A 15564-nucleotide genomic window follows, 5' to 3' on the forward strand; every position below is an offset into this window, starting at 1 on the left:
GATTTGGGCAGAGCTTTCACCTCTGAAGAGCTTGCACCCATGCTGGTGAGAATCAAGGAGTACAAAAAGCACACTGGCAATAGGCAATCTCTCACATCACTGTACTCTTGGCACACAAATCCCATACTGGGGAGGAAATCTTAAAGGCATGTTTAGCCTTATTGGAGAACAGTCCATCAAATTAAAGTCTGAATTATTAAACCTCTTTATTGCAGAACAGTTGGAGCTGATGGAGTCCATTATGAAGCAAAGGAGATGGCTGAGGCAAAAAGGTAAAAAACATATGATGAGCACAGCTGTATTTGCTGACACAATGTAGATGACTTTACTGAGTGCCTTTTCTTTGTGACAGTCTTCATTCTTCTTTCTCATGAGTTCTGCAGTGACTTGTATGGAGCAATAACTCAAGATGATCAGTGGTGCATCACACAGATGATGACCGTCCAAAGAATTCCAGTGGCAAAAGCTGCCTTCAGCAGCGACCTCAGCACCTTGGCTTTCAAAGGGTGCTTGACTGCAAGGTACCTGTCAGCTGCAATGACAGTGATGATACTGATGCTCATTAAGTGGTTTATGAAATAGCCACCTTCCAGAACCAGGTACCATGTAGCTACCTTCAGCTGATGGAACTAGGATCAAGTTTTAAAAGGCAAAGAGCAGCAAGCAGTCAGCCATAGGAATGTTGACCATGTGTACTCTTGTTTCTGTCCATTTGCCAAGTTTGCAGCAAAACACCCACAGCGCCAACACATTCAGCAAAATGCCTGGGATGTAAACACACAGCTGGACAAGTGGAAAGCTTTCACAGGCTGTGATACTGCAGCTGCTGAGGTTCATTTTGGGAGTATTAAGAGGCACAGTTCCTAGAAAAGCAGATTAAACCTTTAAGAAGCTAGACTCTTGACTGAATCAGTGGTTAATTTAGATGGTTCAGGGCTTTACCGACAGTGACTGTGAAAATGACTGCAGAGCAGAGCTGGCTGAAGGATACTTAGTAGGAAAGGAATGGAGTGGAACATGAGCTTGATCACTTGTGGAGGAGAGAAAAGCATTGGGTCCCATGTGGGGAAGGCTGCATGTGGAGGGCAGCAGGGGAAAATGCTTGGGCCTGAGCAAGCAAACCATAGGACAGTGCTGCAGCATTTATGTGCATCTGCAGCTCTTGGCTAGCTTTGAAAATAATGCTGCTGCAGGAATCATGCCAGGAGACCTCTTCAGAGGTGAGGGAATGTGCTATAGCCAATACCTGCGGCAGTTCTGTGATTTGGACAAGGAAAAAGTTAAGAGGCCAGAAAATACAAGAATCAATCGTAACAGACAACAGGAAGATCTAGCAAAGGTTCTCTCAGTCTAATGGGGCCAGTATCAAAATGAGCCTTTGAAAATACACCACTTCCAGCCCTCTCAGTTTCTCCACCACTGTTTCGGTGTCCCACCATGGCTGGGGAAAGGCAGTGCCTTGCAGAGCTCAAATAACCATGTCCACAAATAGCCAGGAGGAATTACCTGCTCACTCACTGCCCTTGGAGAGAGTGCATGTTCCTCCTCACCAGCTGTGGTGTGATGTGCAAGCACCATGAGCACTCCTAGCAGTGCTCCTGGTACATGACCAGTGAGGTGTCCTGCGATGTCTATTTGCTGGTGGTTGTGAGAGCAGCGATGCTGGTTGAGGAAGCACCCCTGGCCTCCTCAATGCATTTCCCAATGGATGAGCTTCCGCTGCCACCAGTGGCGTGGTTCATGCCACCGCCTTTTGGCTGAGGAGCCTGCAATAGTGAGGTAAAACTCTCATTTGCTGGGCAGCCCTGCAGCAGTTCCTCTAGCAATGGCACAGCTTCGGGTTTCCGGTGCCTGCTACCTCACTGGGCAATGCCCACTGACCTTCCTTGGTCAGCAGGTTGTACTCATTGCTTGGAGGGGGCTCATTGGCCTGAAGCATCCTGAGGTCTTCTCTCTGCCTTCTAGGCCAATGTTCCTGCTGGAGCTGGCATGGGGACTGCCCCATGCTGTCACCCAGCTGAGCCCCCAGTACCATTCACAGGGCTGCTGGAGAGGTGAGCCTACTTTGTAGGCTTTTCCTTGCATGTTTTTTTTTTGCTTGCTTTTTGTTTGTGTGTACTTCGTCCCCCTTCCCCCTCCCCCTCCCCCACAGCCTAAATTTGTGCTGCAGAATCAATTTCCTCATTTAAAGTTTAAGCCTTTGTCAGCATCTTTTCCTTTTAGGGGACAGAGAGATTCTATCTTGCTGGAACATCAGCAGAATGCAGTGGTCCAGCTCTGCTTGTTGGAGCTCTGATGGACTGTGGCTTCTGCCTCCTACTATTGTTAGCCAGGCTTCTGTGCAAGGAAATCAGAAAGACGTGTGGGTAGCAGCGTCGCTGTCCTCATGGTTTGCTATTCCAGTGCTGTGTGATGGCTGCTAGTTTGCTGTGGCCCAGGTTCCATGGTTTGTTGTGGCAAAGGTGCTGTTCCGTTTACTGGGAGCGCTCATGGAGCTGAGGTTTTGTTCTGACTGAAGGCAGGTGTCAGAAACCCACCATTAGCATCGTTCTAACTTGACATGTAAAGCAGATACTAATGTTTGTCCCAGGCAGTATCTGCATCTTCAGGTAATCAGAAAGTTGCTTGCTCATCCTAGGGTTACACTGTAAGTAGCCTGTTGTAAGGCAGCTTTTGTATCGCGTTAGCTAAGTCTCTTTTCAGAATCTCTGGTTTAAGTTCAGCATTAATAATAGAGAACTCTGATGTATAATGGTGGTGAATCGATATTTATTTATAGATATAATACTATGAAATAGCTTTGTTATCACTTGCAAAAAATGCTTCCTTTTCTGTTTCCCTGGCAGTCAGTGCAAACAACATCTATTCCTTCATGATGACTGGGATTGTGAACTCAACAAATTCCTATTTTACAATGAGGAAAAGAAACAATTTTTTTAATGTAGAACATGGTCAGTGGAGGCCTCACTTTGTTTCCTACAAGAGAAAAACACTCCATACATCTCTATATGCAGCAAGCTTGGCTATGTGTAGAAATACCAACTGTAAATGCTTTAGTACATTTGTACTGGTTTTGGCACCGACAGGGAGTAAGCGGGCGGCTGTGTGGTGCGTAGCTGCTGGCTGGGGTGCAACCGTGGAAGCTGTTTAGGTTATTTAATAGAGTGCCTTGTCTGTGATCCTTCCTGGATTTGAAAACTCTGCGCTTGGGGAAGAAATTGCTCTGAAATTCCTTGGTTATAAAACAGTAGCAAATGGTATCTCAACAGCAGGTTTTATTTGCCATCCTATGAGGCTTATCCATGAGGCCACAGGAACAAAAGTGTTACTGTTTTGTACTTCAGAGTAGGCAACTTCATTGGAGCTCACTGGAAATTGAGCAAGGTGCCCCATGTCAACAGGCAGAAAACATGAACATGACAGGGTTTGCAGAACAAGTGTGTAGTTTGCTTTCTGGGTTAACAGTAGGGTAACAGGTTGATATGGCTCAGCCTTCATCTCTCTTCAAAGTAATTAACATTTTCATAATACTCTGTTTGGAACAGGCATTCGTTGTAATCAATGAGATGCAGAAGCCCAGAAGGGGATCGGGATCCTACAGCAAAGAGTGTTTTTGAAGGCCCTTTGTGCTATTCCTGAAAACAGATGATGTCTTCCTTGGTGAACACCTCTTGCCTGGACACGTAAGTGATGCCTATCATGGGCATTGAGCACACCATAAAGGAGGATGGGCTAACAGGGACCCTGAACCCCTTGATCTCTAACAGTAGTTAATAGCAGTGTATTTGCTGACAGCTACAAGGATGACAGCACTCACGCATCAGCTTGAACAATGGATGATTCTTATGATCAGGCACAATTTGTGTCTGGTTTCTTTTGCTGTCTTTGAAAAGAGACTTTAAAAGGCAGAATGAGGGCCAAGCAGCGTGTGCTGTGATGAAGTTGGTCACACGCACTCTGCTTGCAGTGAAAGACCATTAATGTCAGGGCATTAAATAATACATCAAAGAAAATTGGGGCATAAATGATCAGCTGAGTGACCTGAATGGTTTCATCCATTTTTATGCTGAGCTTCCATCATGCTGGGACCTGTGCCAAAGTATTGACACAAAGCAGTTAGATCTAGTGTTTGGATGAGGAGAGTTTTCTGTGATGGGAATAGTTGTTTCATATGTTGTTTGGCTGGTGTCTAGACAGTGGTTTCAGCACATGGTCTGCAGACACTTGAAGGTGACAGGATGCTTTTAGGGAAACTATTTGTGAGTTGTCACCAAGAAAGCTAGTTGTCTGTAGGTTTAAATGAGCAGGAATATGGATTTGCATTCCCTGGAGGAATGTTTAGGTATTTACAAGACAGAAGATGCGCAGAGTCAAGGGCCATGAAGCCAAAGGAGATACAGCTATCACATGCATTTCAGCAACTCTATAACGTTTCCCATGCTGACTCTATGGGACACTTCCTTCTAGTGGGCCAAGATTTCCATTTGTGGTTTAACTGTTTTGAGCTGCTCTGTTGTCACCTCCCTTTGGGGTTGGAGGATACGCAGTACATAATCAGCAAGTATTATAAACGAAATTTGTAGTTGAAAAGCCAGACATTTACATGTGTGGTCTGGGATCCAGCTAGGAAAACTTAAGGTTCTCTGTATAATCATAGAATGGTTTGAGTTGGAAGGGATCTTAAAGATCATCTATTTCCAACCTTCCTGCCGTGAGCAGGGACACCTTCAGGGTTAAATGTCTTGAAGTGCAGGAAAGCTGTTGAACCCCTGCTGTGCACTGTCCAAGCAGCTGAAAGAGAAAAAGCACCAAATCCAGAGCAATGCTTCATCACAAAGGGCAGTGCCAAGAAGCCCTCAGCTGTGGGTCTGCCCTATCTGTGCAGAAAGGGCTCACACACCTCATTGTCATCAAACCTGCCCTGAAAACTGTGCATGGATTGTAAGGCAGGGATCATGGCTGCATCTGCTTCATGTTGCTCGTTGCTGTTTTCTGGGCATCAACATTCACGCAGTGTGAGGCTGTGGCAGCTTGAGCAGATGCGATCCCTTCTCACCAGTCAGGATACTTACTGAGGAGTTGATCCCGTTGAAGTACAGCAAACCTGTCACCAGGGCTTACAGCAGTTCCTTGGGTGAGATCAGGATCACAGATTTATACCTGATAGGCACAATGCAAAAGTTCTGTTCTGGGGTCTACAATGCTTTGCGGGGCTCATTTTTCGTGTGCAGTAATGGCTTTATTTATACCCACAATGGTTTTAGTCTCCCAAATGCCAGGGTGTTGCCACAAGCTGAGACAAGTGTTAAATGGCAGGAATGGGGCAATAGTCTCAGGCCACTGTATTTACTCCATGCACAGCAATAGCTGTGTCCTGGGGATAGCTGCAAGCTTTGACATGTAGGCTGGCAGGGAACTACCAGTGTATGGTTTGGTGTGAGCAGTACAGATGTATTAGGTTTGGCATTGTAGTACACGGGTTTTTTCTTGGTTTGAAGTGACCATCTATATAACAGTACCGGAAGTGGATTTGTGTATTGCTGTATGGGTGCTCAGTTTCCTATGTTCAATTGCATGTTATGTACAAATAAGCGCATGGTGGGAACAGTGGCCTTATCATCTATTCTCCATCCCACATGGCTCTCCCTCTTGAAGCTGTGATACAGTGGTCTAAGACTGTGGTCAAAGCTGGAGTCAAGTCACTGAGGACAGAAGGACAAAATCGAAGTTAGTATCAGACCCCTTGGAAGTGATTGCCCCTTTTTGCAGGTACGCCTATAGCTACAATGATTGCAAATACTGTAGATGGTCCTATTCCCTCTGTCTCAAAAGTGCAGCAGCCTGTGGCTCTTAATACCTGTAGTGTGCTACACCTTGTTTATGTCATGACTTGATCTGTGGGTGACTGGGATTCTTGGCTTTGGTTCGTCTTGCACCTCATTGATAAGCAAGTGGGGAACAGAGAAGGAAATTCCTGGAATTCCTTAGCTGCAAAGTAATAGCAAAATGCATCCAAACAGCAGTTAGAGTTTGCTAAGCATGCACAGATGTGAATACAGGCGCTAACTTCCGAGAGCAGAGAACAAGCTCCAGCAACATCCACTGCAAACCGCAAGAGCAGGGCAATGTAAAAGGGTGCAAAACATACAGTGAACACGCACAGATTCACAGAAATAATGCGGATTGCTTTCTGGATTAATTGCGTTTCATGAGGACTCGTGACCATCTTCTTCTTGAGACGTTTGATGACTTGTACTGAGCAAAAAGTCACAATCACTAAGGGAATAAAATAGCCAAAGATGACGGACACTAGCGACGTATAACTAGGTTGAGTAGATTGTTTCCGAAAGCAGACTTTTTCCTTTTTGTCATAAAATTGTGGACGCAAGTAGGAATAAATAATTAGTATTATCCAAAGAGCCCCACAGATAGATGCTGATTTCAGTGGGGATCGAAGAATCTTTGCTTTTAGGGGGAGCTTGATTGCAATGTATCGATCGATTGCTATCAGGGTGATGATCAGGATGCTCATAGGCATGTTTGTAAAGTAGATCCTTTGTATGGTGAAACACAGGTTGTCTATGGGATGCTCATATGTGGTAAAATATAGCAAGAAAGGCAGGGCAAAGAGCAGGAAACTGTCCGCGACTATGAGGTTGATCATGTACACCCTGGTCTCTGTCCACCTCTTGAGTTTGCAGGAGAAGACCCAGAAGGCAATCATGTTCAGTGGGATCCCCAAAGACAGCACTGGGATGTAGACTATAAATTGAAACAGCGCGATGCCATTCCGCAGGTCGTTGTCTTCTGTGCAGTTCTCCATGCTGGGTTGTCTCTGCAAGACAAGGGGGCAGGCATGAGACCAAGCTTGGGGACAGGTTGTCTGGGCTGGGGCCTGCTGCAGTGCCCCACTCTCATAGCTCTGGAGCTCCTCATGCCCTTGCACTGCAGATCAGCTCATGAGCACTGAACACAGGATTCAAGGTGCGGCCTCACCAGTGGCCAGTACAGGGGGATGATCACTGCCCTGGCCCTGCTGCCACACTACTGCTGATACAGGCCAGGGTGCTGTTGGACTACTTGGCTGCCTGGGCACAAGCTGGCTTATGTCACGCTGCCATGAACCCACTCTCTCTGCAGGATGCTGGGGAGGAATTGCTCAGCATTAAGTACCACCAGCCCTAGCAGACCTAGTCCGATGTCTCCAAAGAGAGAACGGAATGTGAGCACAAGTTTGATCTCAACCTTCAAAGACGGGAAGCCAAAATGTTGCTAAAGCAGAAAACACAAAACCAAGAACTTAGATTCTCCTGGTATTCCTTTAAATGTTCAGGGTGTCTTCTACCAGCAAGGAGGCTATGAAAGATGAATCGGACTTAGTCTGCAGCTCATAAAGGAAGTGTTTACATCGAGGCAGGAAAAGAAAACACCCAGATTCCTACAATCTCTTACAAATACATTGCCTTATAAGTCAGCATCTTGTAAGCATCAGCATTTAAACTGCAGTGAAAATGCCCAGTTGCATGAGCTAACTGAACTGGTGTTAGTGTTGAAGACTTGGAGATGGAGCTGGCAAGCACAGAGGAAAGCACAGCACCTGCTGCAGCCCCAGAACTGGTATGTCATTACTGAACCACAGGGATGCAGTCATTTGTAGGGTGGAATTTATGGAGGAACGAATATAAAGCTGGTGTCCTGGCTCTCTTGGGCTTCCAGCCTCACAGATCCTTGGCTGCATTGTGGTACCACCTACCTTGCAGCTGTTCCCTGCTAGCCTACAGTGTGCTAGAACATGCCTGGAGCTGGGTATTTCCTTGTGCACAGAAGAGGAACTGGTGTGAAACCAAAGCAAGGGTGAAGACCCCCGCTGAAGACACAGGTGGCTGCAAAACAGGAGGACACCAAAGCATCTGTGTGCGGGTGAGGACTGACAATGGTTTGGTTTGGAAGGGACCTTGCAGGTTATCCAGTTCCAACCCCCTGCCACGGGCAGCAATGCCTTCCACTAGAGCAGGTTGCTCCAAGCCCCTGTGTCCAACCTGGCCTTGAACACTGCCAGGGATGGGGCAGCCACAGCTTCTCTGGGCACCCTGCGAAAGTGCCTCAGCACACTCACAGGGAAGAATTTCTTCCTTACATCTAATCTCAATCTCTCCTCTGTCAGTTTAAAACCATTCCCCTTGTCCTGTCACTATGGGCCCTTGTCATAAGTCCCTCTCTAGACTTCTTGTAGGTACTGGAAAACTGCTCTAAGGTCTTCCTGGAGCCTTTTCTTCTCCAGGCTGATTCTCTCAGCCTGTCTCCATAGGAGAGGTTTGTTACAATAATCTTGGGTCTTGTGCATATTTGTTAACAAGCAGGCTAGCACTTTAGTTAAGAGGTAAGAAAGCATACTCTGTTTTGAGCAGAGCACACTGGCGTGGGAAGAATTAAAAGCCATTACCTGCTGCTTGTGGGGCCGTCAGGGTGGTTTGATCCTCCTTAAGGTTGCAGTGTAGACGCAGGCGTTGTGATAGGGGAGAGGATGTGCCAGGTCCGCAGGTACCAGCGCAGTATGCTACTCCATGAAGGGCACAGCTGCCCCAGAGCCTGCTGTCGGCAGCTGCAACACAGCAACGAGCCCTTGTTCCCCCAGAGCGCTTCATTTATCACTTAGCTTTTGGGACAGTCGAGTCTCTGGTGCCCTCTGTTGTTCTGCTCGCATCAGCTGGATGCTTCACCATCTTTACCCACCCAGACTGTGCTCCCCCACTTGCCTTACACAAACCCCAGCAATTAAAATTTAATGTTTTCAGGCCTGGGAAAACAAATAATTTCTGAAATACAACCCATAATGGTTGCAAATTATCCTTCTGGCAGCGAAAGGTCCCACAGGGAGCACAGCAGGGCTGGGCAGCCTCCAGTGTGGTTGCAAAGTGTGCGCAGCGGGGGGGGGGGGGGGGGGGGGGGCAGACAGCCTTTCTGAGGGGACACGTCAGCGCTTGTGCACCCTGTGCTAGTGAGCCCAGGGTGAGAGGTCCCAGGGTGCTTCTCCTCAGTGTCTTTACAAGAAGGGTGACAGACAGTATGGGCTGGCTTATCCTCTGCAAAGGAGTCAGGTGTCCAACACCACTCATCAGCGCCACTGCAAAGCCCGAGCTGGAAATGATGGTCACTGGTCAGAGATGCTGGTGAGGCAGTGAGCACACTGTCAGGACCTTTAGGAACTCTTTTAAGTGCATTCCCCAGTGGGACGTTACAGTCATTTTGATGGGTTTTGCTGTCTGTTGGCTGCAGCGGTTGCAGTTCTATCTATGGGAGTCAGCTTCTAGCTTCCTCAGGGTTTGTCCCATTAATTTGTGTCTCCTGAACTGACATTTCCAGAGGTGACAAGAGCAGATTGAGCAGCACCAGATGCAGGCCACATGCATGGGTGGCAAAGGCCTTGACAGAGTTAAAAGGGCTTCCTTGGCAGGGGAGAAGCAGCCCCTTGAGGTTTCTGAACCAGGGCTCAGACCCAATATCTCCTGGACTTTGTGCTTTTATGTCTTGCTTTCATCCTTCACATCTATCTGATGCATTGACTTGAAGAGGAAGGGCAGTTAGCAGAGTCTAGGGTGTTTTGTAGGGCCGTGTCCTTAGTAAGACGCTGTTACTGCCTGAACCCTCCCCCTTCCCCACCAAAACAATATGAAGTAAATAAACTGGATTTAATAAAGCAAACAACCTGAAATACACAGTGAGGTAAAACATGATATATTCTTTTTTGTATGTGTTGACAATAAGGATCAATAGACTTTAGAAGTGAAAGGGTGGAATGGAGACATGTTAATGACCAGAGATTACATACACACCTTGACACAGCTCTGTGAAGTTAATAGAAGCATAGAGTGTAATTTACAATTAACTTAGTAATGCTAAACCTAACAAAGACCTTGTGCCATCCTGGAGACATTCCAGGCCAGGCTGCATGTCGTTCTGGGCAACCTGATCTAGTTGAAGGTGTTCCTGCTCATTGCAACGGGATGGAACTAGATGAGCTTTGAGGGTCCCTTCCAACCCAAACTGTTCAATGATTCTATGATCTCTTCAGAGAGAAAGGGCATCAGATATCCTGATAACACTGAGGGTGTCTTCTCTTGATGTTGCAGAGATAATGGGTTTTATTTTTTTGGGTTTGCTGTTTTTCATCCCTCTTGCTTCCCTCCTTCCACCCCTCACTTTCCTTTAGCAAGTGTGTGTCTGCAAGGGGTGGATTTGATCTGTTTTATCACTGCTGGTTTTGGGCGGTAGAAGGGCTTCATGGAACTCCTTGGTCACAAAGTAGTAGCAGACGCTATCCAGACAGCAGTTAGATGTGGCAATACACCTTGTCACGCAGGAGATGTTCTTCATAACCTGGAGCACGAAACTGGTAGCTGCAACGCTCCCTGGCAAGTAACCCAAAGAAGGCTGGCAGAAAACATACTAGACATACAATCAGGTTTGTGTAGATAATGTGAACAGCTTTCTGGATTGATTTCTCTTCTGGTGCACTGGTGTTCAGGCATCTCTTGAGGCTCCTGATCACTCCTGTGGAGTAAAAAGTTAAGATTGCTAATGGAAGAATAAAAATGAAGAACATGGAAAGCGGGCTCAGAGCAGCAGGCACGGTGGTATCCTTCTGGAAGTGGAGGGTGGATTGGCTCTGCCAAATGTGTGCAGTGGCACCCACTACCACAGAGACCCACAGAAGCCCACAGAGAAGGGCTGCCTTTGATGGAGACATGAAGGCCCTGGCTTTCAAGGGGTGTTTTATGGCAATGTATCGGTCAGTGGAGACAAATGTAATTATGTAGATGCTCATTAACATGTTGATGAAATATGCTGTCTCTGTAAACTGGCAGAGTTTGTCTCGGGCTGACTTATTCCAGAGAAAATAAGCCATGAAAGGCAAGGTGCAGATGAAAAAGCAGTCTGCAAAGACTAAGTTGATTACATACACCCTTGTTTCTGTCCCCTTCTTTATCTTGCAGAATGCCCAAAGGGCAAGGGCATTAAACAGAGCTCCAAACAAGAAAATGGCACTATACAGAGCAAGTTCAATGAGGCGGATGTGGTGATCAGGTTCTAGATTTGTGATGCTGCAGGTGTTTGACATATTCAATGTCCTGTTGTGTAGATGTTGTGTGATGTTCTGAGACCTGAAACAGGAAAAGACATGGTAACACTTTCCTCCTATCCCTTAACAGGTGCATATCCCATTTAAAAAAGGGTGTTTAAGTAAATATTTACTTTGCTCATCACAAATGTGAATTCGAGCCTACAAAGCTGGCCTTCTCAGTCAGCCTCTAACTGGGATGCATCCTTTGTCAAGCTTTGTGCTTACTCAGTTTAGGAGTAAATATCTCCACGTACACTTCCAATAGGACATGGCAGACAGTCTTTATTAAATAGTGGTATCTTGAATGGAGGGGTAGAATAGCAGTGAGAAGAACCCCCATAGATAGTGAGGGCATCCTGTGACAATGGGATTCTTTAAGCCAGGCTGTGCAAATGAGGCAAGGTTACCCTTAGCCTGCTTATGAGCTAGGCAGAGATTGCAGCAGCCAAACTGAAAGCCCAGCACAACGCATGAGCAAAAGCTCTTATACCAGGTCTGCTGGCTTCGGAGACAGAAGAGTGGTGTGAAGGCCTGCAAGGGCTTAGCAGATGTCTCCTGGGGGACGTGCTCGTGCTCTGGCTCTAACTGGGCAGGTTTCTGAGCCTTTGGGCTGCCTTGTGAACCTGGAGCTCCTGCTCAAAGCTAAGGAAGAGAGATGAATCTTAGTTCCTGCGTCCCAAAGGCATGCTTGAAAACCTAAGTGAGTGAGTGAGGCATGGAGTTGTCCACTCCTTGGGAGGGCAACAAGGGGTGCAAGGATTAACCTGATTTTAAGCCCATGCATTCCAGGAGAGAGTTCAATTCTGTGGATGTAAAGCAGGCAGACTCACCTGAAAGTGCGAACACTAGTGCAAAACAAGGAACTTGCCATTAGGGGCTCCATGAGATGGCTCCTGCTCAGGGCAGGCTTTTAGCCACCCTGGGAAGTCCATGAAATGTAAGTAGTAGCTACTGAGTCTGTGTCACACCTGCTGCAGGATGTTCTGCAAGAAAATTGGTTATGTGAAGAGTGTAAGTTCATGGGCTGATAAAAATCAGCTTTTATCAGACCCCATCCTGTGCACAGTGTCCGTTTGTGGCCTGCAGAAGGAACAGTTCTCTGAATTTCTGCTTGCATCTAAATGCACTTTGGAAAGAATTTTACCTTTTAATTTGAAGTATGTTTTTTTTTGCCATTCTAACAGGAGACAGAAGTGCTGAAACCCTGCAGCTTTCAGAGATTTAGGAAGGAATACCGTGACCGCACAGGCCTGGTTAAGCAGCTGTTTGCCTCTGCAAGCAACTCAAACCTTGTGGTCAGCTGGTGAGAGCACTGCCTGCAAAATCAGACTTCAGTGACTGATAAACATACAAATAAGTCAATTGCTAGGGGATATGTGCGTGTCTTAGGCACTCACAGGCACTAATGTGACTCCTGCACAGAGCTTTCTCTTCTTGTGTGCTCAGCTCTGGGATTCCCAACAGAGGCTTGCTGCTTGCTGCATGTACCCTGGAAGGAAGCTGTTGGCTGCCACTTGAGGAGAACCTCTCTGAACTGCAGTAAGTAGCAGTAGGGAAATACCTTACATCGAAGGCTGAAGCTGTCACATTGTTATGCTCATTAACTGCATGAGGCAGATGTCTTTGCTGGCATGGTTGATGCCAGGGTTGCTTTCATCAGCCCTGATCTGCAATGCCAGCAGCAGCCTCTGTGCTGAAGTACAAGGCAGGCAAATCGTGCTGGTGTGCTCTGCTGCACAAAAGGACTGTGGCTGACACCACCCTTAGAGCTGGTGATGTGCCCCAAATGCTGTTCCCAGCATCAGGGCTCAGAAGTGCTCCAGGCAGATCAGAGACTGGTGAAAGTAGTGAGGAAATGAGCAGAGAGTTTTAAAGCAGGCCATAGAGCACAGATGGGGTATGGCTGAGCACAAAATATCTTTACAGAGATGCAGTTTGATAAGCTAGCATATCCTGTGCTGCTGGAAATGCTTACGGTAGGTTAGATAAGGTGGCTGCAGCATCAGAGGAGCTAGGCAGCAGCATGTAGCTGTGAGAAAAGGATAGCGATGGCTGTAAAACGGCATCTTGCTGCTGCTGGAGGACCAGGAACAGGCTGGAGCTCAAAGGACAAGTCACCAGTATTGTGGTGTGTGTCCTGCTTTACCCCCACCATAGACTGGGGAGAACTGGGCCATCCCCCTCCATGAAAGGCCAGGGTGGGTTTGTTTCCTCCAGCAGCTCAACAAGTATCAGGCTTCTTCCAGATCCTTAGCAGAGCTTGGAGGAAGAGAAGCAAGGCAGAGGCTGAAGGAGCTGTGAGTGCCACAGTAGCACTGTGTTGGCAAACATTCAGTGTTTTTCCCAGCAGGATGCCCGTGGAGAAGCAGATGCACCAGACCCCTTGCATGTAAAATCCTCTTTGTTCCTTGTGCGGGAAGCTCAGAAGTGAGCAGGTACTGGAGGGGTGAAGGGTGACTGTGGTGGATGAAATGATTAAGGACAGCACAGGAGCTGTGGTGGGTGAGGGAGGGGACCTGAACTGAACAGAGAGAAAAGAAGGAGACAGGGTGGGAAGCATTGTGTACAGCATAGCACTTTCTGCATTAACTGCCTTCAAACCTGCCACATCTGTGGCAACAGCCCTGGCTTTCCCTCTCAAAAGGGTGGGTAGTTGTCAGCAAAGATGTAATACGTATGCTGCACAGGTATGAGACTGGACTTGGGCAGGACAGTACTTCACAGGGGTGTTAATGTAACCATGGGCACTGCTGGCCAGTCCCTGGGCAGCGAGCTCACCTGGGACGGAAGTGAAGCACAACAAGAAAGAGTGAGCGGACACACTGCCTCTAGGGCAGAAGAGCTCTAGGGGAGGGCCACAGCACTTAGGTGAGGGGCTTTTCCTATCTGTTTCCAAACAGCATAGAGAAATCTGGAAACTGCCTGCTCTGACCTTGCTGCTGGTGGTCACAGCTCTCAAACATAATGATCTAAGGCACAGCACTTTGTTCTTTTCCGTGTTTGGAACTTGTGTTCTTTCAGGCTCATCTGTCACTGCATCCCTTGAAAGCAGTAATGGCATCACCCTAAGCACAGAACTGCTTTGAAAGACCCTGGGAATGGATGCAAGGGTTCACTTGGTAAAAAAAAAGAAAGTTTTCTGAATCAGTTGTTTCCCATGTTAGGATGAATTTAGCTTCCCGTTCCCAGCTCCTGTTAGGAAATAATGTGCTGTGATCTTCCAGGAAAAGTGCCCAGAGAATACCGCGGAGTAAGAACAGAAACTGAAAGAGATGACAACCTACTGCATGGACGTCTGCCCAGCAGCAACCAGGTACCTGATGCTCCTCTGCCTCCCTCCAGCCACAGCAGGAACCTGAGCAGCAGTTCACAGAGAGCAAGAGAGAACAAATCCCAAACCTGTAGGTTTAGGACCGCAGAATCAACAGCGGGTGTCAGCAGAGGGAGGACACGTGGGGGCTGTGCAGCCACGCATCCTGACCAGGAGGAACTGGGCCAGCCTGTGGGGCTGCAGGATGGGCACAGGCTACATGTGCAGGGCTGCTGCCCAGCACCAACAGCTTGCTGGTACTTAAAGGTTTCTCTGGCACCTCCTCCTCCTGCACAGGAGATTTTATTTCGGTTTGGTGTTGAACGTCGACCTGCTGGCTAAATAAATGGTGGCAGAACTTTCCACTGAGGTCTAGCATCTCATCACTCAGCACTTCCTAAACTGGTGTGTTTGGTGGCTAGCAGTGGTGCTCAGCAGCTGTGCTGAAACCTAAGCTAAGCAAGCTGGAAGATGTGATATCTGGTGTTAGATCATCCGGTGCAGGGCCCTCCAGCTGAGTGCTGGATTGGGTTGTGCTTGCACAGCTCTGGGCAGGGAGGTGGGCGCACCAAGCACCTTGGCACAGAGTGTAGACTCTCTCTAGGCTGAACAAAGTCTCCTCAACCCTCCTCAGACTGAGGCTGCTGCACCGAAATGGCCTCTTGAGATGGGCTGGGTGCCCGGGGTAGGGATGGAGCTATAGATGGCCACGATGGGGCCAGTGGCAGGGCTGCAGCCTGCACTCCTGTTTGAACACAGGCTTCAGGCTGGCAACTGAACCAAGGCCTTGGCATCTCACATGGGTAGCAAAGAGCCTCACTTCTTGTACCCTGCATTGACAGAAATAGAGGGGGTAAGAGAGAGCTGTAGGCCCTGAAGGGCTCGGTGGTGGGCTATTTAATTGGTGTGGATGATCAATGTGCAACACAGCTGGTGGGGACCTGTCTTGCTGCTTATTTACTCTTAGTACCTGACCAGGTGAAACACTTCATTGCAGTGTTGCTATTGGCAGTTGGCTGCTCATAAAATAAGACGAAGGCTGTTCTCCTGGCTATGTGAGCTGTGAGAGGAGAGAAGCTGCTGGCTAGAGCTTGACGGTGAGAGCATGCAGGCACTGGTGTGGTGAGTGAAG

The 15564-nt window shown here is 47.7% G+C and overlaps 2 protein-coding genes, 1 long non-coding RNA gene and 1 pseudogene across 3 annotated transcripts; 1 reads left to right on the plus strand and 3 right to left on the minus strand.

Moving 5' to 3' along the window:
• Positions 1–96: 96 nt before the first annotated feature.
• On the minus strand, positions 97–1549 carry LOC136009971 (G-protein coupled receptor 35-like; annotated as a pseudogene).
• Positions 1550–5699: 4150 nt separating this feature from the next.
• On the minus strand, positions 5700–8601 carry LOC136012327 (G-protein coupled receptor 35-like). Its single transcript, XM_065675467.1, has 2 exons — positions 8444–8601; positions 5700–6835 (listed from the first exon to the last, which is right to left on the minus strand). Exon 2 carries the CDS (start codon positions 6821–6823, stop codon positions 5879–5881), a length of 945 nt encoding a protein of 314 aa, XP_065531539.1. The 5' UTR covers positions 6824–6835; positions 8444–8601; the 3' UTR covers positions 5700–5878.
• Positions 8602–9759: 1158 nt separating this feature from the next.
• Positions 9760–11392, minus strand: LOC136009972 (G-protein coupled receptor 35-like). Its single transcript, XM_065670527.1, is given in 3 exon segments — positions 9760–10408; positions 10410–11202; positions 11377–11392. Coding segments are annotated over 3 exon segments (1011 nt in total). The 3' UTR covers positions 9760–10206.
• A 650-nt stretch (positions 11393–12042) lies between these two features.
• LOC136012330 (uncharacterized) lies at positions 12043–14781 on the plus strand. Its single transcript, XR_010611676.1, has 3 exons — positions 12043–12425; positions 12569–12661; positions 13470–14781. It is a non-coding gene; the product is annotated as an uncharacterized LOC136012330 (long non-coding RNA).
• Positions 14782–15564: the final 783 nt, after the last annotated feature.

The sequence above is a fragment of the Lathamus discolor genome, chromosome 3, assembly GCF_037157495.1.
Source record: "Lathamus discolor isolate bLatDis1 chromosome 3, bLatDis1.hap1, whole genome shotgun sequence".
Taxonomy (NCBI): domain Eukaryota; kingdom Metazoa; phylum Chordata; class Aves; order Psittaciformes; family Psittacidae; genus Lathamus; species Lathamus discolor.

Excerpts from the sequence above, each read along its gene's own strand:
- LOC136012327 (XM_065675467.1), bottom strand. The coding sequence starts at position 6,823 with ATGGAGAACTGCACAGAAGACAACGACCTGCGGAATGGCATCGCGCTG.